This window comes from Ursus arctos, unplaced genomic scaffold (genome assembly GCF_023065955.2).
Source record: "Ursus arctos isolate Adak ecotype North America unplaced genomic scaffold, UrsArc2.0 scaffold_4, whole genome shotgun sequence".
Classification (NCBI taxonomy): Eukaryota; Metazoa; Chordata; class Mammalia; order Carnivora; family Ursidae; genus Ursus; species Ursus arctos.
The window spans coordinates 55,520,427-55,546,528 of record NW_026623056.1 but is presented as its reverse complement, the minus strand read 5'-3'; the positions used below and the strand labels follow the sequence as shown (position 1 = coordinate 55,546,528).

General features: G+C 36.5%; 1 protein-coding gene across 3 annotated transcripts in view; it reads left to right on the top strand.

Moving 5' to 3' along the window:
- EPHA3 (EPH receptor A3) overlaps nt 1-26,102 on the top strand; it is a 348,397-nt gene that overhangs the window by 307,189 nt on the left and 15,106 nt on the right. For all 3 annotated transcript variants that reach the window (XM_044381195.3, XM_026490828.4, XM_044381192.3), the window contains 2 exons: nt 16,433-16,582; nt 18,101-18,294. In XM_044381195.3, coding sequence (XP_044237130.1) covers nt 16,433-16,582; nt 18,101-18,294 — 344 coding nt within the window. The remainder of the gene's footprint in view (nt 1-16,432; nt 16,583-18,100; nt 18,295-26,102) is intronic.

Genomic DNA, 26,102 nt, shown 5'->3' with positions numbered 1-26,102 from the left:
AGATGCTATCATTTTTGTATTTATTAGTTTTGAGAAATTGTATCTAATTGTTTTAATTTGTATTAATTTGATTCAAAATGCATTTGATTATTTCTTCATATATTTATTGGCAGATTTCTTTGAAAGGACATTTCTTTATAGAATTCTTTTTTCATGGCAGACAATTTTAGAAAGTAAACATATAATGATCATTATTAATGATACTACCAAAGGTAACCAATTGTAATTACCAATTATGTATATAGTTACAAAATGGGATCATATTATATGTATTGATACATAAACTTATATCCACTTATCAATCCATTTATTTTCTTCTTATGCAAACTCAATGTAGTTTTGTAATCTATTTTATCTTAAAATATAAAATGTAGCATTTTCTAAATGATAAATTTTAACAATATCATTAAACAATGTATTGTACTCCACTTTATTCATATACATTACTTATTTATCCAATGCACTATTAATTAGGCAAATTCCAAAGTTTTGATATTCCTAACATTACTTTGATACAATCCTGATAAATGGTTAAGATCTGGCCATGATTATTTCCTCAGGATAAATTTCTAGAATTAAAATTGTTGAGTCAAAATGTGTGCAGATATGTGCATGATTTTTGTACATGAATTACCCAATTGTTTTGTATATAGTTTGTTACAGAATTTCACCTCTAGTGGCAATGTATAAAGGAGGCTGTTCCCCCATACACCAGCCAAGAGAATGGGCAGTTTTTAAATGTCAACTTCTGTTGTTTTCTTCATGTTTCTAAAAGGTTATTACTGGAGCACCTGGGTGGCTCAGTCGATTAAGTGTCTGCCTCAGCTTAGGTCACGATCCCAGGGTCCTGCTATTGGAGCCCCGCATCAGGCTCCCTGCTCAGTGGGGAGCGTTCTCCCTCTCCCGCTGCTGCTCCCCCTGCTTGTGCTTGATCTCTCTCCCTCTCTCTCTCCTCTATGTCAAATAAATACAATCTTTCAAAAAAATAAATAAAAGGTTACTATTAATATAAAAAAACCCTCATACTGTCCTAAAATCATCAACTTCAACAATTCTATTATCAACGACCAAATGTGCCATGTGGCATCTATCTCACATTCTGAGAAAGAGCCCAATTTGCCAGACTGAGTTTCATCTACAAATAAAGCCACAGGGATAGAACCAGAAATTCAGAAGCACAGTGTCCCAGAGATATTCCTAGATGACTTGAGATGAAAGTTGGAACTCTCCTGACGCTTTATATGTTACATCTAGTTTGCGTTTCCCATTTCCAGCTAGACTCTGTAGTGCATTCACTGTTCATACAGTTAAGTATTTTCTTAAAATATGTCCTGTGTTAAAATGTTGCTGTTCTTGGGAATACAGTTCACTAAGTTAAGAGCCAGAGAAATAAAATAAAATTTTATATCTAGTTGAATTAAATTTATAACAGTGACTATGACTATAAAGCTCTGAAAACTTGAAGAAATTGCAAAACCTGGGTAAATACGTGGATAGTGCTTTTTAGTGTCCCTTTTGTTCCTTCTCTGATCTCCAGGAAAATTAGCCAACATTCTGCAGCAAAGCATTATTTGTCTGACTATAAATTATCATCCCATGAGACAACATATGCAACAGATGATAACGTATTTATAGTATTGAGGAATGTTTTTATTCTGCTCATTGCTACTCCGCATTCTAAAGATATCCTTCATAACCTTCTGCTACTATATGAGCTTTTAACACGCTGCACGGAAAGTATCGTTCTTGGCAGGCGTTGTCCTTGTTGTTACATCACTAAATATATGTAAGAAATACTTCCAGTTTTAATAAAAAGTACTTGATTAAAAGGACTTTATTTGAATATTAGATTTCTGGTAATTTAGTCAGGTTCTGTGCCATATCCCATTTTTAAACTAAAGCATTTTTTTTTCAATATTAGTCTTGATTTCTAGGATACTCTAAGGAATGATTTTTCTTGTAGGGACTTGGAAGATTCATCCAAATCTGGATCATCTGCTCTCTGGAGAATATATTGGGTTAACTTTCATAGGTTCATTTATAATGATTGTTACTTTGTAAGGACCAAGGGGTACCGAAGACCATTTCTTGACCCTGGTAGAAAAAAAAAAAGTTGTTGCTCTGTCAAAATTCCTCATTATCATTTGTGAAATAAAAGTGCAACAGGCCCTCTGCATTTTTCATTCTCAGAAGATTCTTTTTTTTTTTTTTTTTTTTAAAGATTTTTTATTTATTTATTCAACAGAAATAGAGACAGCCAGCGAGAGAGGGAACACAAGCAGGGGGAGTGGGAGAGGAAGAAGCAGGCTCATAGAGGAGGAGCCTGACGTGGGGCTCGAACCCGGAACGCCAGGATCACGCCCTGAGCCGAAGGCAGACGCTTTAACCGCTGTGCCACCCAGGCGCCCCTAATTCTCAGAAGATTCTTAAAAACTGCATCAGCCAATTGGCTTATTAACTGCCAATAAATAGCTGTTTAGAATTATTCAATGTTCAGCCTTGTATTTTCTCAAAACTTCTCAAAATATCTGTGGGGGTCCTAACTTCCTTCTGAGAAGCTGTAATTTGCATCCACATTTCTAGAATAATTTAGTAATCTTTAATTTAATCTCCTGTAATAATCCTTGTTTGGTACAACAATTTTATAATTTACCCTAAACTATGAGGTACGGTTTAAAGTAACAGGACTGCTATTTTTTTTTTAAACAAACACACTGAAACAATTAAGTGAGTGTTGCCATTCTAATTCTCAGGAATTAGTACTTATTATAGGAACACTGCTATTGTACAAAATGTTTTGGGGAATCCTTTTTTGAAATTATTTTGAAAATTGGATTGTGAAGGATATCATCATTCAAAATTATTTAAGCATATAGTATTTTGGGAAGTATTCTGAGGTAGAAATCTCTGGTCTCAATAAGCTTATAGTTAATAAATAAGAAAAGTAGTACATTGTTATATAATAAAGTCCAGGGTTTTTTTTTTTTAACCAAAGCCAGTATTTTTCAGCTGACACCCACTTTCTTTATTTGATTAAGCATCCTATAAATTATGGGTACTTCAGAAAAACATGTTCACCATTTAAAAGAGTGTGCCACAGCATTCTTGTTGGATAACACATTCTGGTGAATCTGCTTTAAAAAGCCAGTCACAGTCTGCCATGACAGACTATGGACTCTGGGAAACAAACTGAGGGCTTCAGAGGGGAGGGGAGTGGGGGAATGGGATAGGCTGGTGATGGGTAGTAAGGAGGGCACGTATTGCGCAGTGCACTGGGTGTTATACGCAAGTAATGAATCATGGAACTTTACGTCAAAAACTAGGGATGTACTATATGGTGACTAACAATATAATAAAAAATATTATAAAATAAAATAAAATAACAAATAAAAAGCTAGTCATAGGGGCGCCTGGGTGGCACAGCGGTTAAGCGTCTGCCTTCGGCTCAGGGCGTGATCCCAGCGTTCTGGGATCCAGCCCTGCATGGAACTCTGGGCCCCGCTGGGAGGCTGCTTCTTCCTCTCCCACTCCCCCTGCTTGTGTTCCCTCTCTCGCTGGCTGTCTCTCTGTCAAATAAATAAATAAAATCTTTAAAAAAAAAAAGAAAAAAAAAGTCAATCACATTACTTTAGTCACATTTAACACATATCACCTAGAGTCACTTGGATTCAGAAATTAGCCTTCAGTGCCTCAACGCACTAAGCCGGTTCCCCGACTGCTCCTCGGAAAGTTCCTGCCTTTGGGTAGAGGGTAATTGCACTAAGGAATCATGAGAGGTGCTTGGTTCAATGCCACTGAATGAATATAGGATGTCTGCTGATCTCATGTTAAAAACATCTTTGTGATCGGCAGGCAAGGTAGAAGAGTGGAAGAGAATTTATATCAACTGATTCTGTATGTTTTTTTTTTTTTAACTGGAGGGAATGCCAGAAGAGTTGAGGAAACTCTGAACCTTGAAACTTGAAACAACTTATACATTTTCCCATGTTGCTTTAATACCGTCTCAAGTGTATCACAGGTTTTCCTGCCTTATGTCCCAACAGGATTTCTTGAAACAAGAGGGTCAACTCAGATCATAATATACACTTTTGTATGTTTTCCCTTTTTTATAAGAGTATTGAGTCGGAAATCAGAATTTTTTCAGTACTCACTTATAGTTATTTCTTCTCATTTCTTACTACTGAGTTACTGAGTTATGTGGAAATTCCCAACATTGACACTTTCCATTATACGATGTGATTATGCATCCTGTAACCTTTGTAAAATTCCACTATACACATGAGATTTGAGAGTAAGAAAGGTGTAGTTATTTTAGTGTTATGAAAATCATTCAGTCTTGTGGACCCTCTGAAATGTTCTTGGGGGACACCCAGAAATGCACGGATGACACTTTGAGAACCACTGTTATAGGTACTATGTCAGGAAAACGTACCTTAAAAACTAAATGAATATTTTAGTTTTTATCAAGTGATATAAAGTCTTGACTTATAGTATTATATGATACAGCATGTTTTAAAGAAAGGCCTGGAATGCATAACAGCAGCTGCACACAAAAGGCTGCAAATCATCTTGAAAGGCTTTGGATTTTATTTGGGATGGAGCAGTTAGCTCTGCAAACTTAAACCATCAGAAACTTTTTGTTGTTGAGAAAAAACAAAAAATGAATTGCCTCTCTTTGGTTTCCCATCATATGAATTCAGAGCACAGTTATGGCATGTTGCCTATTTTTTTCTTTACACTGAATTACCAATTTATTTCATTTTAAGAGAACCATAGAATTATTGGTAAAAACTATTTACCACCAAATTATTTTTTAGTCTTTTTCCTTACAAATTTCATTTTAAATGGTTAGCATTTTTATGTGCATGATGCATCTGTGCATATGAACATTCTTATATTCCTATGTTCAAATAGATGGGATCCAAAATTTCACCATAATGGTGCTCCATTTACCATTTAACAGGATCAAGTTAGAGAAAATATGGGATTTATCTAATTTATATGCTGTATTATATGAAGGCAATCCAAGTCTCAAGTCCCCAGATTTTAGGGATATAATTACCACATAAACTGATTTGGGAAATTTGAGAGAGCCAGATGATTTGTTTTTGGTTATATTCTTCATTTTTAAATTTTTTTCCTTTTTATTTCTGTCCTAAAGATGCATACTGATCATTAGCAATTCGATTTTTTTAAAGATTTTATTTCTTTATTAGAGAGAGAGAGCAGGAGAGGGAGAGTGGCAGGCAGAGGGAGAAGCAGGCTCCCCACTGAGCAGCCCCTCCCCCCCCTCAGGACTCAATGTGGGACTGGATCCCAGAACCCTGGGATCATGATCTGAACTGAGGGCAGATGCTTAACCAGCTGAGCCACCCAGGCTCCCCTGCAGTTAAATTGTTATATTGGATAAGAAGTTTCTGTAAAGTTTCCTTTACAGCCCATCAACATCTATTTAATTTTAGAAGATAAAAGCAAATAAAAAGTTATCACAGGCATTGTGTGTTAAGTGAAGGAGAAAGAAATTTTATTTTACATAATAATTTATTTGATTTTTTTCCTCTATAATTCCGCCAACTTGATGCCAGAAATCTTCTACTACAGTTATTTTACCTAATTTCATTTGCAAGATAAGAAAGAAAAAAAAAGTGGCTAAAGCAAGTGGTTAAAAGCTAAGTAGTTAAATGCTGCTGTTCAGGAGAACTCCGCTCTAAGGACATAAATAATAGAAAACATGAGCCTTTATTCGGTAGTCAAGGACTAAAAACTACGAATACCAAGAACCAGTGTGATATAAAAAGAAAATTACATTATTTTGATAAGTAATATATATCATATGTCCTTTACACATGAGTGAAAAAAAAAGTAACACATAAATATCTAATCAGTGGCCTTCATATATCTTAACCTTTGATATATGAACCAAAATAAATAATATCAGTCATGAGTTTATTCCCTACTCTCTTAGGATGAGTATGGATATGTCTTAGGTAGCTTCACAAAGTAAAGCCATATATTCAAAAATCAGAACATGCTAGAAGATGTCGTAATCTCAGTCGTCAATGTTGCATCAATATTTAATGAGAGATTTAATTGGGTGACTTTCTAGTCACCCAATTCAGAGAGATAGATACCATAAACATTTTAACACATGAAAATAATCTATCCAGAATTATTTGGGGGAAAAAATCACAGCTATAATTTCGGAGTGGAAGATAGTAGTATGGAGGTTGTCTGTAAAATATTACATAGTCTTTGGCAGAAACAATTTTCTCCAAAGTGCCTCATTCATTCAGTCAATATTTGAGTGCCTATGATATACCAGGCACTGTTCTAGGGCCAAAGGACTCAGCAGTAAATAAAACAAAGCCCTGACCTTATGAGTTTACATTCTGGTGTGGGAATTCAGGTAATAAACAAGCAAGTGTATAGCAATTCAGAGAAGTAAGATGAAGAATGTGGGTAGTGGGGGAGGATGTTATTTCAGTGAGGAAGATTAAGAGCGTTTCCCTGCTAAAATGACGTTAGAGCAGCGAATTGGTGAAAGTGGAGGAACAAATAATATAAATATCAAAGTTAATTAACCAGATTTATTTTGCTTTAACTATCTTTTCAATTTAATAAATTAATTTTAATCATTGTTCTAATTCCAACAGGCTCACTTTGCAAGAAGACAAATTAAGTAGTCAGATTAATGATTTAACTCAGACTAAACATCAGGCTCATAGTGACTGGTCTAGTCTGTGATGTTGGTGAGCCAGGAAGCTTAGGAAAAATCACTTTCTGATATTCTTTCCAGTTCACTGTGAATATCCCACGTTTTCAAATATGTGATGACACATTGCCTGAAGCTTTTCCCAGTGCCCCGAAGCCTTTGACCAGGCCCAGATTCCTTTGGCATTGGGAAGTACCGCAGTTTTGACGTCCTAAGTCATGTCTGGAATCATTAATAATTTGACTCATTTTTGTTGTATAACCCCTTTTCAATGGTAATTCTGTATGTCATGGTTCAAATACACTTTCCTTTTTCATTTGCTGGCCACTGCTCTGGAATTGCCCCATAGTTCAAGTGGTATTTACTAAACATAAACCTATAAGGGAACCGTTGTCGTGATTCCAGTCAGAATTGTTTTTTGGGGTATTTATGAGATTCTCAACCTATCACTTCATCTTTCCTTATTTTTCTATCGTCAATATTAAACAAATCAAGCTTACTCAAGTTTTGCACTTTTTTGGTCACTTACTAGAATGAACCTAATATTTCTATTTCTACTGCAATTACATACTGAATAAATCTTTTTGATTTATTTACTTATAACATTGCTTCTTTGGAAAACTGTGTTCAGAGTGCTAAAAATACACACTTTCAAATGAATTTCTTCAATCTTTTAAAAAAATTAGGGTTGAGTATGTATAAAACACAAAAGTTTACCATTTAAAACTGCACTGCACTCTGAAATATCCTCAGTCTTATCCATTAATGTTTGCATTGTTTTTGTTGAAGATAAACATTATACATCAGATGACCTAATTTGAAACTAACAGAAAGGAACAGAAAAGTTATTTATTTGTATTGCATTACCTGGATAGCGATAGAGTGACTCAGAATGCAAGGTGAAGATTTTTCTGTATTTTAAGAAATTCTTAAGCATTTCACACAATGTTGAAACGTTTCAAAAGTTCAAGGGATAGGCTTTTGCTACCTAAGAGATCATCTGTCTCTGATCTCTTGTGGCAATCAACATCTGCTGGAACAATTCTCTCAATGGCTTTTAGATTTGAACTACTGGGGATTAGAACAGATGCTTCCCCTGGGAGTCTTCCTGGCTTGCCCTTCACCTTGTTGTCTACTGTTGTCTACAGTGAATGAAGTTTAGTCCCTGACAATAGATAGATGCTAAATCCTCGAGTCAAATGATTTATCTCTATGGTTCCACTTTTAACCTGAGAAGCCAATATTTGCCTCCAGGTTAAACACTCAATTACTTAGGGTTTGCTAAGATAAACTCTCCAAAGTCCTTTGTCACTCTAAGTATGACGTGACAGAGCTCACGGGCAGGCAATGTGAACTGTGGATCAGCGAAGCATTTACGAAATCAGCAGGGAGAGATTTGTGTATATAATTAGAGAAAAATTGGGGCAGATATGAGATATTATGCCTTAATGTCCAGAGAGTTTAGCAATTATACTCCTTTTCTTTAGAAATCAAGACTTGAAGCCCCCTAACCCAGAGTGAAAGAGCTGACTTTAGCTGAGTGCCTGAAAAATACAGGCTTTAAGCCAAAAGTCTCATTTGAACTGTCTAAATTCATTAAGCTTAGAGAACTGAATTGCAGGATCTTTTGAGAATAGGTTTACTCCAACTGCTATTTCTGGACAAAGTGAACAAGGTTTTGGACTACTTCAACTAATCCTGGATTTGAGTGTAGCAATTATGTAATACCTCTGCCCAGAGACTCCCTAGTATCTTTACTTGCACCATTTTATTCTTCTCTTTTAAATTTTTTGTAAGAATTCTATAGAAGTAAATCCAGATATGACACCCAATAGATAAGTAGATCCAAATTTAGGATCAGCTTTTAGAGTCCAAAATAATGAATATTGAAAACAGCATCCTTGATATGTATGAACGTTTAAGACAGAAATTTGAAAGTTGAAGGAGCTAAGGTTCATAGGCCAGCACAGCTGTTAGAGATATTCCCCATGATCCTCTGTTTACGAATGACAAGATAGCTGCACAGAGAAGTAAAGGAACTTGGCTAAATTAAACAGTATGCTAAAACTAGACCAGAAACCAAGACTCTCGATTTCTGCTAAACTTAAGAACGGAACAAGTGACTATAAATTCCCCTGCACCCCAGTTATAGATGAGACCTCAGCACTGAGAGGAACTGGTCCTAGGTTTGGCATTTTAAATATGGGGAACAAGCATTAACTTCTGATTTTGTTATGGAGGTCCCTCTGCAATTGAGGTCTTAGACATACTCCATATGCTGTGATTCTGAGCTTGCTCCAGGCAACTGGAGACTTTTCTCAAATACATGAATATCTGGAGTGCTTACATGTGGATATGGAGACCACCTTAAGTAAATGTGCTCAATGTATTTGTATATTGTAAAAATACATCTTCATAAACCATCTTTATAGTCACTAGCTGTGCTTTAGAGTACTCTAAGTACCTAGTAGCATTTTACCAGCCAAACTTTACATTGTCAACTGATTTCAAAATTTTAGCTCATTAATAACCGTTGTACTTGAATAGTTTGTGGCAGAAAGAAGTATGCCAATGATGACTCCTTTTGTCTCATTGAAACCAAATATTTGGGTAGCCCATGGAAGGATGTGTTTGTTATTTGAAAAGCATCTAAAGTTTCAAAATGTTTCCCACATATAAAACTGAGATAGCAATTTCTGAACCTGAAAAATAGAAAAGAAGTCCAACAATATGAGCTTGAATTTATTGGGATGGGGAGTAGGGGGAAAGGGGAAATTTCTGTGATCAATCAGGAGCAGAAGTATGAATAAATTCGAGAATGGATGCCTTGTAGGAAAGTTAGTGCGTCAGACTCTTATAGATTCATTTTATTTTATTTTGATAGTCTCAGATCTACAGGTGTTCAGCCTGAAAGCAGACAGCCTTACTGTGAAGTAAGACTTTATTAAAATGTATGGGTTCTTCTTTCACCCATATTTGAGAACCACATTGGTCCCTCAAGGACTTGTACCCAGTGTCTCACTATGTCAATGACATTTATGTTTTTGTAGCCATAGATAGTGTTTGCTCTGGGAGTAAAAAACTTGTTTCTTACTAAACTCTTTGGTCATAGATAAAGAAGTTGGTGCTTAATTAAAGTTTCATTAGCTATAGGAAGTTATCCCTTTTCCAAAAAAGAAAAAAGAAAAGAAAGGTAGAAAGGTAAGAAGAGAGGAGAAAATGAAATAGAACAATAAAAAAATATAAAACATAAAAAAAATAAAAATAGAGGGAAACATCTCAAAGGGATACTGTTATATTTACTAAAACCCAGGTGTCAAAATTAGCTCTGATGAACTTGACCCTTACTTGAATAGAACAGAAATAAAAATATCCATAGAAAGGGTGTGAATAGTAAGGAAAAAGAAAAAAGTTAATGCCACTTCGTCTACATAAACTCCCAGATAAATCTTGGACCTCATCTGAATTATTTTCCCTTGCTAAGTAAAGTTTGTCACACACCATCTAAAGCAATAGTTTTCAAGTAGGGCTAATTTTGCACCTAGGGGCTATTTGGCATTTTCTGGAGACATTTTTGGCTGTCACAATTGGAGGGACGCTAATGTTATCTAGTGGGTAAAGGCCAGGGATATTCCTAAACATCTGCCCAGGGCAGCCCCCACAACAAGCATTAATCTGCTCTAAAATGTCAGAGGTGCTACTGTAGAGAGAGCTTGTTCTAAAATTACCCAACATGTGTAAAGAATGTGTAAAAAATGGGATTGAAGATCAAATGTCCCTCTCAGGTACTTTATAATTTCTCCTACACATACTGGACCGTAAGTTGCATGGGACGATGTAGACGACATTGCCATTTGTGAAGGAAAAAAAAAAAAAAAGGCAACAGAATAGCCATCTGCCACCAGGCCTAGCATGTCGAACTTGGGGATATTTCACAAACAGAATGCAATGAATAGCATGACCTTTTTTTACGGTTTTATGTATTTATTTGAGAGAGAGAGAGCAAAAGAGAGCACAAAGACACTTAACCGACTGAGCCACCCGGGTGCCCCTGAAGAGTATGACTTTTATTCCTGTTAATATTTTATTCTCATTGTGCTCTTGATCTAACATTTAAAATTTTAATTCTTTCCGCCATGCTCTAAGTTTTAAACATGGCCTCTTTACTTTTGATGTTTTGTTTTTGTTTTATTAAGATGTCTTTGGAGTAAACTCATAAATAGACATACTTACCTCGCAGGAAAATACATGATATATTTTCAGTCAGCATAAGAGTCTTAGCCATGTATAATTAATTTTTATGTTTAAAAATTGTACTTACCTCATCCTGCACAAGAATGGAGTAATATTCATATTCAGAGACAATAATATTTATTAAAATGTTGGTGATATTTTTAGGTTGGTAAAGTACCTACAATATTAACATTGAAACAGTTGATATAGGATGCATTTTGTTTATGGAATCAAATGAAAATCTTTATAGAATTTTGCAGACTCTAAAATACTTAATCCATGCAAAACCCTGAGGTATTTTCATAATTTTATAGATACTGTAAAAACTTGATATTCAGTAATTCTTATATTTATTACTATTATGGAAATAACAGCATTGTTAAATAGCATGAGGGGAAAGAAGGCATAAGAAAATAGTATGATTTTTTATAGCTATTATCATGGTACATATTGGCTCATTCTTAGTATTTGTATATTCTGAAAAACTAGGTTCAGTGTATTATTTTCTAAAAATGAGCTGTATTTTTAAAAATGCTCCAAATTATCAAATATCTTCAGTAAAATCTACCACTCTAAGTCCATAACATAAGCGGTTATATTGTCTCTCTACAAATCTACACACATGTCTGGGAAATAAGCTGTTGTAAGCAGGAGAGCTTGAAAGTCAGACTCCTGTTTTAAACTCTGGGAATGCAGAAATGAAATAAGCAAGCCAGTTACTCTGAACATCCCAGTCTACTCAGGATAATTAAAAAGTAGAAGGACCACAGAACATGGAGTGACCAACTTGGCCTAGAACATTCCCAAATATTCCACCAGGGACTTCACACTTGAGCAGAATGTTCAACTAAGTTTACTGGTTGCAGAAGACAGACAGGGAAAAAGTCTCCCAAGAAAAAAGAATAACATGTATTTCGGAGAAAGGTAATCCAGTTCAAGTCAACGGGCACTTGTTGAATGCCTACCCTAGACATTTGCCAAGATAATATCTAAAAAAGATGATTGCTCTCTGCAGTGAGCACGGGCACAAGTGTATTATGCTCTTTATCTTAACTTTATAATCTATTTAGTTTTTCATAAGCTAAGGATTTCAAATTATTACAAATTGTGACAAAAAATTTATTTATGACAACAGATAGGACAAGAGCTACTACTTGAATTCATTTCACCAGTATTGAATATAAAGAATTTGAAACTATAATGTTGAATTTAAAATTTGTGATGACATACACATTGACCCTGCCTCCAACTCTGCAGTAATTTTGCCAGTTTGTAATCTCGCCTTAAGTGGGTACAATGTTTATTTGTTTGTTTGTGTTTCATTTAAAGCCAGAGTTACTCCATGTTGTTTGCCAATCATGGAAAAAGATAAATATGTATAAAATTCTTCTTAGTCTGATTTATTTTTAGTAGCAATAGCAACAAATGCTAAATTTGAATAATACCTTGTGGTTAACAATAAGCTTTCCCTCCTATGCTCATTTAATAAATTCTCTGTATCAATATAGAAAATGTGTTAACCATTTAGTGGGAATTAGAAGAAAGGGCAAGACATTTATTGAACACTCTGTTAATGATCGGACACTTTTTTAGTTGATTTATGTATATTATAAAACCATTGCCAATGACAAAAATATTCCATAATCCCCAGTCATCATCGTTTGTCTCTATTTCTATGAGTTCGGTAGACTATAACGATTACAAACCATTAGCAAGACCGCATGATTCAAAATTTAAGTGTTTGCTTTAAAAGAATTTACCAAATATTTTTCCAAACTCATTTCCTTTTTGTGTGGATTTCAAACGTTTAAGTATAATGTACCCAGTGAAAGTAAATAGATGGCACTCGATTGGAAAATCATTCCGGAAATAATTTGTTTAAATCTATAACCATGTGCTAGCTTAGAGAACACATTATGCCAGTCCCAGTCAAGTTCAGGGATGGTAAAGAGCAGAACCCCCATTGAAAAGATGGGCTCCCAGCAGAGATCCCTCCAATAGCATCTATGTCTATGTCCAGAACAGCACAGGATTCTCCTTCTAAGCTTAAACACAGGTGTGGCCCTGTTTTTCCTAAAAAGGATCACTTTTCAGTATTTCACTATTTTCAGAAATTTTATTAAAATATTCTCGATGCTCTCTTCTGTGGAAAGTGTTATGAAGCACATAAGATGAAACTTTATCGTGTTCCATTTTCATCCTGGTTGAGGTCAAACACAACAAACAGGTGTCTTGTTCCTGACAGTCAGTCATTAACCTAATGTTCTGTCTAGGTTTGCATTTTAATGTAAATTAGGGACCGAGGTAAGATGATGTGTATCCGTGCCTTATATTTCTAAATAGAGACAGAGTTTTCATCAAGGGGGGTGCCTGGGTGGCTCAGTCAGTTAAGCATCTGTCTTCGGCTCAGGTCATGATCTCAGGGTCCTGGGATCAAGCCCCGCATCAGGCTCCCCACTCTGCAGGGAGCCTGCTTCTCCCTCTGCCCTGCCCCTGTTCATGCTCTCTCTCGCTATCTCTCTCTCTCTCTCAAATAAATAAATAAAATCTTAAAACAAAACAAAACAAAAGTTTTTATCAAGGAAAGGACTTCCTTTTTTAGTACATTTTTTATACTTTTAGTAATTTGGCTCTGGGCAAAGGAAAGCAAATGGCAAAGTGTCTGTAGCAGAGATAAGACATATATAACTGATACTATAGAATATTATCTTTCCTTTGCTCTGTGAATATAGCTTTGTTTGACTTCTGTTAATTCTCAGAGCTTTTTAAGGAAGAGAAAATGTGCCCAGTGATTTCATTTGGCTTCCTGAATAGATTTTGTTACCTATCACTTGTATAATTCTGTTTTGTTGAAATTAAGGATATCTGATATCTTGAATCCTTAAACCCAAAACTTGATCTAGGCAGGTGCAAATAAGTTAATTTGGGAGTTTAAAATTTTATTAATTATTTTTAGGATTGTTGTATTGTCAGAGAAAATGGCAATATTAGACCCTCCAAATTTATTTATTTACTTACTTACTTTTTAGAGAGAGAGTGAGTGAGAGCATGAGGGAGAGGGGCAGAGGGACAGAGAGAGAATCTTAAGTAGTCTCCACACCCAGTATGGGGCCTGATGTGGGGGGCTTGATCTCAGGACTCTGAGATCATGACCCGAGCCTAAATCAAAAGTTGGAAGCTTAACCGTTTGAGCCACCCAGGTGCCCTGGACCCTCCAAATTTAAATATGAAAAGTACTGTATGGTGACTAACATAATATAATAAAAAATATTATTATTAAAATAAATAAATAAATAAATAAAATTGACATTGAAAAAAATATGAAAAGGACCCTTTAAAATGTTGTTGAAAGTAATGCAAACTGTGAAGAAGAGAGTGAATGAGTGAGTGAGAAAGAAAAGAAAGGGGAGCTTCTAAGACCTTATGCACTGTCCTCCACCTGACTCTAAAAGTTTTCCATTCTGTTTTTCTGGTTCTAAACCATCCCACTCCTGTGTGCACATGTAGTGTCTCCCAGGGTCTCCCGGGGCCCTCCTTAGTCTCACTCCCATCTCCCCAACCTGGTTTATTTTGCTTCACCAATAGAAAGCATCAACAACCCTTCAGCTGGTAGCTTCTCAAGAAGGCTGTGCTCGGTCACCCTGTCTGCGCTCACTTCACTACACTTTCATGCATTCTTCAAAACCCAGTGTAAGCCCCACCTCCTTCAAGGACCTGGGGCAGTATTCTCTACCTGAGCAGTTCCCTTGTATGAAAACACCAAAGAGAAGCACCAAGTTTGAGGAGAGAGTTCCAATCGCAGACACCACTGTCCTCTGCAGGAGTAAGCTGGCTCAGGTTACATATGATTAAATCCCAATTTGACTTTTCCCATCCTTTTCCATTATATTCTTCCACATACTCTGTGGCGTAGTCACATCGGAAACTTCTTTGAAAACATATTTTTCTCCTCTGTGCTTTGTTTGATATATGACAGTTCCCTCAGAGTTTGCGAGTGTTAAGCTAATGTCTCTTGAGACTTTACTGTGTGCCAGGAACTATGCTAAAGGTTTTATTGAAATTTGTCAGTTAGCGCCCACAGCTATGCTATGAACCAGAAGTACTACTTTTCCAAGTAACAGATGAAGAAGCTCAGGTGTAATGAGGTTTAATAACTTCACCTCCTAAGATCCATTTCTCCAAAGCAATGTATCGCCCCGCCTTGAGCGTTACTTCGAAACCAGTGAAGTGCTAGGCCGTGCAGTGTCGGTGGAACACGTTTTGACGAATGGCCCTTATGATTTGGATGATGTGAATCTTTGCAATATTTAGCCTCTTTTTCTTATATCAAAGATCTGTACATCTTTTCAGGCTCAGTTCATATGTGACCTCCTCAGTCTCTCTAGTGAGCCTCTCAGCCCCATGCTCGGCACCACAGCCATCTCTGCTGCCTTCCTACTCACTGGAAGGTCCATGACCAGCACGACCAGCGTCACCTGGAGCTTTTGAGAAGAGCAGACCGTGGCCACACTCGGCAACTACTGACTCACTGCTTCCATTTTAACGGGAGCAAGCTCCAGATGATTCATACACATAGTAAAGTTTGAGAAGCAAGTACTAGATACTTCTTTCTGCAATTTGTTATTCAAAACAACTAATTATCATTCCTAGTTGCCTGAGATTTTCCAAACAGAAGGGCTAGTGTGTTATTCATTTTTGTCTCACCCGGAGTGACTAGCCTAATACTTCCCATATGGTTGCTACTCGACACATTTTTATTAAATGTATTTATTAAACTGAGAGCAAATTCCATGGGAGTTATACCTTTATATCTCCCATAACTCAGAGACGCAATATTCTCCTCTAGTCTCTAAGTTCTGGGAATGTAGTTATTATATCTATTTAGTTCATGTGGTGCCTACTAGAACATGGAAGGTACTTCTGTGATTAATGATGGAGTGAAGCACTGGGTAAACTAACCAGTATGATTGATTATGTATCAAAGAGAGTGTGTTAGAAGTATAATTTTACATTGAATTTATTTAGTTAACAAGTATCAATGAGAACTTATGTATCAAGGAGTGGTATAAGTTCTTCTTTTGGTATAAGTTCTTTACAAATATTAACTTGCATTCTGAACTAAAATTGCTTGGTCAAGCATAAATCCATGTTAAATCAGTGAAGGTTGACTCTGGATAACTCATTCAATTCTAATATACCATGTAGCATTTCTACTTTACGTCACGTTTGCAGATGAGTAATTAATGTGCCATAGTTGATAGAAAACAATTTTTAAATGTTTTCCTTTCATCAAATTGATTGGAAGTAAACCCTTCAGTACATGGTATGCCACTCACTTCTGCTTGGTATTAAAATAGAATATCCAGATATTTCAGCAGAAACCCATATTCCATTTCAGAAGTACTCTGACAAATTCGGTCAGATTTCATATTATAATATATATGTTTCATGCATTGATCATATATGTACATGATTTTATATTTAAAGGGAGGGAAGATCCCAATCCGATGGACATCACCAGAAGCTATTGCTTACCGCAAGTTCACGTCAGCCAGCGATGTATGGAGTTACGGGATTGTTCTCTGGGAGGTGATGTCCTATGGAGAGAGACCATACTGGGAGATGTCCAATCAGGATGTAAGTATTTATAGTCAATGAATTATGGGTTCAGATTAAGAGATCAAGCTGTGCAAGGAAGTGGAGCATAATGAAACCAGGTGGCTCCCAGTTTGTGACATTGAAATAGAATACTTAGAAGAAATGAAATAGTTTCCAAGTCTTGCAAGGATATTAATTGAGAGTTGCTCTTACAGCTTTACATGTTTCCCTTAAGCAGGGGTTTAGAAATGAGAGAAAATGAAGACATTTGTAACAAGAATGTAATGAAATAAGTGACCGAAAAGATAGCCAATAGATATCGGGGACTGTTTGAAGTATTTTTGCCACAAAATTGTTTCTGTATAACATTAATAAGCTACATGTCTGCCATCCTTTGGAGATTTAATTAATGCATCTATGCCAGCATTTTGTTTACTTAAACATAGTATTTCCCAATGTCAGACAAAGCAACCAATCCCTAGTGTGTTGTTTCTCTTAATGTATTAAAGTTGCATGTGAATTTAGTTATACGAATTGAAGTATCTGGATGGAAAAATAACATTTAACTTTCTATTTTAACTGTGATATGATTTTTGAAAAGGATTTTTGGTTTTAGAAGTCATGTTTTGCAAATGCTTAGTAAAAGGATGCTGTGGACACGGGATCAGCACTCAGAGACTTTTCTTTATGCTTAGCAAAAGGCTATGAGCATGATCTCAAAGATACACGAGATGGAAACCTGAGATGCTTTTAGTCATTTGCTACTCGCTACATATAAAACTGCTTTTACTGTATTTGCATATAAAACCTTTCTGTATGTCTCCAATCAAGCTATTTTTGTAACAGTGCTAGGAAATTCAGACTCACTTTTCCACATCTCTATTTTTCAAATTTTCTCTGTATTAGGAGGATCTCAAAGTGTGGGCTCTGGCAGGGCTTGCGAATGTACAGTAATGCAAATTCTCAGGTCCTCCTCTAGACTTCCGGAATCAGAGGAGAGCAATCTATATATTAAGTCCTCCAGATTATTCTGATACATAGTAAGTTTGAAAATCACTGTTTGTGCTACCTGATTTAAAAGTACAAATGAGCTTATAGTTACTTCCCTGTTCAGCACATAGGATTTTACCTAAGGGACTTAGTATGATTTGGAAGGTACCATTTCAATGATGTATAACCAAAATCTATCCACTAACTTTTTCTCCATTCATTCACATACAAACACTATTCCATATAAATCTATATTACCAAATAATAATCTCTTTATAACTCATTGAATTTCCTATATCACAAAATGTTTCTTCTGATTTTCATCTGAAAAGGAGCTTTACAAATGCTTCTTTCCTAAATGCACTCTCTCTCTCTCTAGATCTTCCTTTAAGTAACATTTCTGGGCAGGAATAAACTCTTATTTATTTAATAAGCTGTCATCCTTTTAGGCAACTGAAAATGAGAACTTTTTCACTTAAGTTTAAAGTATTCAAATTGGTGTACCCTTCCCATGGAGAATAAAAGGAGTCTCCGTTCTGAAGTCCCTGGAAACTGCTTCCCACACAGGTGATTAAAGCTGTGGATGAAGGCTATCGGCTGCCGCCCCCCATGGACTGCCCAGCTGCGTTGTATCAGCTGATGCTGGACTGCTGGCAGAAAGACAGAAACAACAGACCCAAGTTTGAGCAGATTGTCAGCATTCTGGACAAGCTTATCCGGAACCCAGGCAGCCTGAAGATCGTCACCAGTGCGGCAGCAAGGTGACGCTAAGATTTTTGCATTCTGCTCTTTCTGCTTCCTCAGAAATTAATGTATTATCTATCTCCAGTGTGTTAATTTTTTTCTCCCACTTCCCTAACTGCATTCTTTGAAACTTGTATTCCTGAGGACTTGAGAAAAGTGTCTTATCTTCCTTTAAAAAAAAAAACTTTCAAGAGAAATTCTTATGGTGTTTCATCGTAATGATGAAATTCAGATATTTTTAACTTCCAGCTTGACGAGGAGCGAGTCTACATTCAGGCTTGTGTTTAAGTCTTCAGGAAATAGGAACCCTGGACACGTAGCTTCTTTTCACTCTCTACTATTTAAACAAAAATTTTTAAAGAGAAAAAATGTGAAATTTCCTGGAGTGGTGGTGAATTCTAGTGAAGTCCTGATTCATTCCTCATTTAAAATAAAGCTTCAAAAATAATAATGCTTCCAAAACATTGCACTGGCCAGCAGAATGCAATCCCCCCCCACACCAGGTAACTAAACAAACATTTGTTGAATCCATCTTGTGTGCCAATTACTTTGTTAGACACTATAGAGAATAAAAAGGAGGATAAAATAATGTCAGTGTCCCCTGACAGAAGATAAATGTCAGTACATCAAAGCTACAATGCAATCCCAAACGCAAGACATCGAATAGATTTTATGCATAGTCCTCCTGGTTAAGAATCACTGAGCTCTCGTAATGATTTGGAGGAACGTAAGTTAAAGTGTATCTAAAAAGTGCAATTGAAGAAATGGGGAATGAGAGAGGAATTTTGTCAAGGGCCATGAGAAGGAAAAAAAAAGTTAATATATGTAGTACTTCTCAGAGAAACTGAAGGCAAAGCCAACGCTCACGTTTAAAGATTTATATTGTGCACATAAGAGCAAAACAGTTCTTTTCGATTCTGATGATATGTGTTCTTATAAGACAGTTACATGGTTTCAGTAAAAGAACCACACTTAGTGCACATATAAATCCACAGTATTAAGTGGGATGTATAAATGCTACAGAGTGATGATTTACTAGGACTCATGTAAAAGGTATAATATAATGTCTTATTGGAAGGAATTTGTTTCTTTTTTGCTGTCTTTACTGATAATCACCAAGAATTACGACTTTCAAGTTGATAGTGCTGCTGCACTTTGTAATGGCATATAGGATTTTTTTACATTAAGAGGAACAATTATGTTTGAGACCACATGATCCAGGTTTTGCACTACATTTGGCTAAAGTGAGTAAGAGGAATCTGAGCCAAAGTCTTAATTTCAGCCTCTAAAATGATAGGTTATTTGTTGAAAATAACATTTAGGGGTCACTAAGGCTGAACTTGATGATATATCCTTAGTAGGAAAAACTACTCGCAGCTTGTCCTATAGGAATGAATCTCTAGTTCGAATCTTCACAGAGAGCAACTGTACAGACTCTCTTGGAAATCCACCTGATGGGTTAACAACTAACAGTGTAACGAGCCTGCCCTTCTCTGGGCCATAGGATCCCCATTTTGTACCGTTAAGTCATTTCTTTTGATCTTTACTCAGTAACAATCATAGGGAAAAACAACAACGACAACAACAAATATCTTTCAATTCTTTCCATATCGTAAAAAAGACACTCAAATGATTTCCATTGGATGGTATTATCCATATAAAAACTAACTCATGGAATATGATCAAGGGATATTTAACTCCAATTCTGGGTAGGAAAATGGTGTTAATATCAGATCATAGTATATCAGGATATGTCCTAGTATCCAAATTTTAACATACTTCTTAAATTCACTTTTCCATTCTTATTGAAATTGAATATTATTTCTCCTAATATATATTCTTAGTACTTGAATAAATTCTATGTATTTTGTCACAAAACATGTAATTTTAGGGAAAATATTTTTCTAAGAAGCGCTGTGTATCTTAATTCACTTAAATATAAAAGTCTTGGCAGTTGTCTTTATGTTTACTTATTGCCATTAAAACACACAACTAGGTGGATTGAGTCAATATAAATTTATTAGGAACAACCTCAAGTTTCCATGCAACAATGTCAAGAAAATATTTTTTTTCCTTTAGAAAATTTGTTTTCCCATTTTAATAATGCTTATTTCTTCCTTTATCACTACTGAGTAGACTCATTCCCTACCCCCTTTAATTTTCCAGTGATGCCCTTGCCACATACTTCATTGAGAAAATATAAGCCCTCAGATGGGGAATTCTAGCAGCCAAACAAAAAGTTACTGGTGCCTGCACCTACCCATCTTGCCTTTTCTTTTTTTTCTCTAATTATAAGAGAGGACTAGAGGAAGTGGGACCTCTTACTGGCCCTCACACTTTGATCTAGAAGGTCACTGGGTCAGCATAATCTGTCGCTCTCCCTTTGCACTGGGAACACTCTCCTCCGTGACTGTCTCCCCCTCTGGCCAAGACACTGCAAGAGCCTCCTAGCTTGTCCCCCTGCTTTCATTCTTGCTGGCTCCAGCATCTTTGAACTTAGCCTTCAGAATTTTCTCATCAAAATATATGTGATATAATTTCAGTCATCTTTTTATAACCGATTTTGAGTTCCCATTGTACTCAGAAAAAAATCTAGACTCTTGTTGGGGGATTAAATAGCCCTTCTGCAATGTCATTGCTTTTATTCAAATGCTACTCTCTTCATTTTTCAGTAACTATTATATGCTAGTCTACTGTGTGCTAGGTATGAGTAGACTCTGGAGAACAGTGAGAAGGGCAAATATGGTCCCTACCATCCTAGAGCTTATATTATAGAAGATGTGCAGTAAACAACAGACAAGTACAGATTATAGGAAGGAAGAAAATAGATCGTTGTGACAGATAATAAAAGGGTGGTTGGGCAAGAGCCCTCTATGGAGGTATTTGAGCTTAGACCTAAAGAAAGAAAAAGAGCCAGCTGTTTAAAGAGCTCCGCCCCCACCCCCAAAATGTATTCTTGGCATAGGGAAAAAAAAACTGCAAGTGAGTTTGGAGGGTCCTAGAAAGTGGCAGAAGGACAACATAACTGAAGAGCAGTAGGGGAAGAAAGAGTCTCTCATGAGTCTGAGAAGGCAAACAGAGGCAGAGTACTTGAGGCTACCCAGGCCATATAGGACTTGGGATTTTTTTTGAAATGCATGAGGAATCTATTAAGGCATTTATTTATTTATTTATTTATTTATTTATTTATTTATGATTGTATTGCAGAGAAGTGACATGATTTGATTTACATGGCTGCTTTGTGGAGGGAGGGGAAAGAGTGTGAGGAGAGGGGCATTTCAAGCTTTCAATCTGTGCCACTTCCACTTAAACAATATTCTAGTCTCAGTGGCCAAGTTAAAGTTCCTTCAGAAAGCCACCGCATTTCAGATATGAAGACAGTCCTTAGGTTAGATTCTCCGTTTCATCCTTCTTCCTTCAGGAAGCATCCTTCTTCCTTCATCCTCCTTCAGCATCTTGTATTAATTGAGGCATTCTCTGGCAACATCATTTAAAGGCCCACACCATTATGTTTTACAGAGTGCCAACACAATTTCGGTTTTTGAGTGTGTTTTCTCTTTAAGTATCAATTACTCTGATAAACTCTAAGCCCTGTGAGATCAGATGAGATGTTTCTCTTGTATTACCAGTACTGGGTTGGTGCTGGGAACTCAATGACTATCTGCTAAGTACATGAATATACATTTTCTAAAATAATAAATGTCCATTTCAATAGATACACAATTTTTAAAAATTCTAGGTTTTTTTTCTATTCATTATACAGATTTCTGCAGACATTAGTCATAATACTAAAAGCTTTAAATTTTCTCCTAAGCAACATTCCTTGTCTCTCTTTTTGTCAACTCAACCCCAAAAACGTCCTCTTTCAAACACGCTAGGGGATTATCCCAATCTGAGTTTGTGGATGGCACCAAGGTTCAAGTTTCTGAATGACTTATTTATTTATTTATTTATTTATTTATTTATTTATTTATAAATATTTTATTTATTTATTTGACAGAGAGAGACACACAGCTAGCGAGAGAGGGAACACAAGCAGGGGGAGTGGGAGAGGAAGAAGCAGGCTTCCCAGGGAACAGGGAGCCTGATGCAGGGCTTGATCCCAGGACCCCGGGGATCACGCACTGGGCGGAAAGCAGATGCTTAATGACTGAGCCACCCAGGCGCCCCTGAATGACTTATTTAGGTCAATGTACAGAATTATTCCTATAAAGTTCATTAGGGGAAAAAAACATTATTCCATCATTCCTATGGAGATGATTTTTCCAGAGTCAGCCCGAGTCTAGTTAGTTTCATTGCAAAATTTATTTCATATACATTACAGAAATCCTCCTACGATGCATCATTTCACTTTTCAACCTTCATTAAGTTGATGATTCATAACAGAGTCATTCCCAGAGAATCTTCCTCTAAGAGTGTCTTTGTGAATATCACTGCTGGAAGTAGGAAGGTATATAAGCAGATGGTCAGGGTGTGCCAACTAAAAACTTATAGATATTGCAAGAGGTGGTGAGAAGAGAAAGGAAGTTATATTAAATTTTATGCTATATTTGTCTTCTAGTAATTGATTTATTTTCCTAAAGTAGTGTAATTGGAGGAGACAAACCTGCATTTGAATTTCAGGCAGTACATTGATATGAAGCTACAGATGTTCAATTAGCAGTTACTTTGTGCCAGGCATTCTACTAGGTGCTGTGGTGATTAGTTGTAGAGAAGTAGTGACTTTTGAATGCTGGATGAAATATCTTTAGGCAGATAAGATCATACCAGGCTAGGGGAACACTGTGCCAAGACGCAAGACATGCAAAAACTTAAGATACTTCCAAAATTTTTTGCATCATACAATTCTGCTGGATATAGGATAAAAAAGGCAAGGATGAAGAAAGAGCCTGATAGATTATTTCATGCGATAATGGAAGATTTCATGGCATCATTAGAAATCTAGACTTTTGTCCGTGAGGAAAAGAGGAACCATGGAAGATACTTAAGTGACATGTGGTGTGGTGCCTACCCAGTAATTCTCGGGTAGCTATTCCTAAGAAGAGTTGGAGGTAAAGAGGTTCATAGTAAGGTGTTGGGGGGTGATTTCAGTTGTCTAAGAAAGGACTTGCTCTAGGGTAGAGCAGAGGAAACAAAAAGAAAAGGTATGAATTCAAAAAGTTTTACTTAAGTATTATAGGACATGGTGGCCAGTGAGGTGTGCAGAGTGACAGAGAAAAGTATCAGAGAGCCCTTCCAGTTTGCAACATGAGTGACAGTGATGAGCACACTCACTGACGGCATAGGAAGGGCATAAGGAAGAACAGGTCTGTGAGAGGGACGAGCATTTTGGAACAATGAGACCGAGTCCCACAGGAAACTAGAAGTTCACATCTCAAACTGGGTGAGAGATTAAAACTGGGCGATCGATATAGAGCCTTCTCTCTGTAAAGATAATAAAAAACCTCACAGTCAGAAACTTGCTTAAGAGTGCAAATCTCAATCTAGGAATGCTGGGCTTGTTTGTTTGTTTTTAAAATTTTATTTATTTGACAGAGAGAGTGAGCATGAGCCAGGGGAGGGGTAGAGGGAGAAGGAGAAGCAGACTCCCCACAGTGCACAGAGCCCAACTTGGGGCTTGATCTCAGGTCCCCAAAATCATGACCTGCGCCGAAGTCAAGAGTCAGACGCTTAATCATCTGAGTCACACAGGCACCCTGGTGATGCTGAGTTTTATCTCAAATATATCTCTCTTTGTTTTTCTAAAATTGTAATTTCTCATTAAAGCTCTGGATTTATCCCATGGATTATCAGGAGATTTTAATCTATGAATAGTGGAGGATGTTGGTTCACAGAGGTTGACACTGGGCCATTCCTCCTCCCAATCTGTCAGACTAACTTCTGAGCTTCTCCTTACTGCTTCTTGGCTGGCCTGGTGTCTAGAGATCCTTCTGAAGCCTCTAAATGTCTCAGTCGCTTAGTCCAGAACTAAATGTCTACAGGAGCCAAGAAGCTAATTGAAATGGGTGAATGCTTCCATCCTATGTAACAGGGTGTGGTGGTAGCTCATGGGGATTTCAGGCCCCTTATCAGGGGATTGTAGAGCCAATTAACGTCAGTGGATGGCAGTCCTCAAAGAAAAAAAAGTATAAAACATTCATAAATACCCAGAACATTAACCCACTGCATAAACTACTCAGAGAGAAAGAAAACAGTCTCTTTAGAGCTTTGGGGAACAGTACCAATCACAGAGCGGAAGGATATGAAGTGGTCGGTAGAAACAAGAAGCGGAATTATAAATGTGACTTAGACCATTACTGAATCCACAGCTTACGGAATTTTCCAAAAATGGATAAAATGAACTGTTATGAAAAGCTGCTAAAGAATGGGAGGAAGAAAAAGACAACTGAGGGGAAAAAGCCATTCAGTTAAGCAAGGGTAATAAGATTGGGTTCTTTTTAAAGAACTATTTTGATTCTTTTAGAGTGATACATGAGACACAAAATTTTAAGAGGTTTAGTTATAATTGGATGGTGAAAAGGCAATGAGAAAACAGTGCTTTTAAGAAATTTAGAAAAAAAATGTAAATGTAATGCACATGTGTAAAATGGTCAAAATAAAGCTCCCTTACTTTTTAACAATTGAAGAAATTGGGGCACCTGGGTGGATCAGTGGGTCAAGCATCTGCCTTCGGCTCAGGTCATGATCCCGGGATACTGGGATCCAGCTCCAGGTCAGGCTCCCTGCTCCTCCGTGGGCAGTCTGCTTCTCCCTCGGACCCTCCTCTGCTCCCCCACTCATTCTCCTTCTCCCAGTTTCTCAAATTAATAAATAAAATCTTAAAAAAAAAAAAAAAGAATTGAGGAAATCTTTCTTAAAGAAGTTCTTCATAGAAAATACTTCCATGGGGCACCTGGGTGGCTCAGTCGGTTAAGCATCTGCTTTCTGCTCAGGGCATGATCCCAAGGTTTTGGGATTGAGCCCCGTGTCAGGCTCCCTGCTGAGTGAGGAGCCTGCTTCTCCCTCTCCCTCTGCCTGCTGCTCCCCCTGCTTGTGCTTGAACTCTCTCTCTCTCTCTCTCAAATCAATCAATCAATCAATCAATCTTTGGGGAAAAAAAAGAAAAAAGAAAATACTTCCATAAAAATAAATAGAAAACGGTCTTACAATGATAAATGTTCTCCTACTTCCTAACATATTTTAGTTATAGAGATAGGAGAAATAAAATTCATTTTTAGCCTGGGTGTCTCAGTTGATTAAGTCTGACTCTTGATTTCAGCTCAGGTCATGATCTCAGGGTTGTGAGATTAAGCCCTGCATGGGTGTGGAGCCTGCTTGGGAATCTCTCCCTCTCTGCTTCTCCGTCTAAGAAAATTAAAAAATTCATTTTTTTAAGAGACACTATTTTGAAGGATTAATTTTGTATAATTTAAATTACTTTTATGATACATATTTTTGTACTATATAAATATTCAATTGGTTTTATATTATATATAAAATATAGCTCCTGATTTAAATAAATTATTTTTATGAATGTAGCTAAATTAAAAATAAAAAAGACTAACAATAGAGAAAAATGAGAGATGAATTAATTCATTTCTATTCAGGCACTAAGATGCCCTTTTTAATTTTTGGATATTTATATAAAATGAAACAGAAATTATTTTTTCTTTAAATTTACATATTTTTCATGCTCCAGGCAGTTGGTTTGTTCAATAATATTTAAATTTATGGCATTCAAATTTTTGGCATTAAGTATTAAATAATACATCCCATGTATTTAGAATGACATTCTAAAGTGAAGGCAACTAAATTCATGGCATAAGGTCTTAAACACTATCTTGAT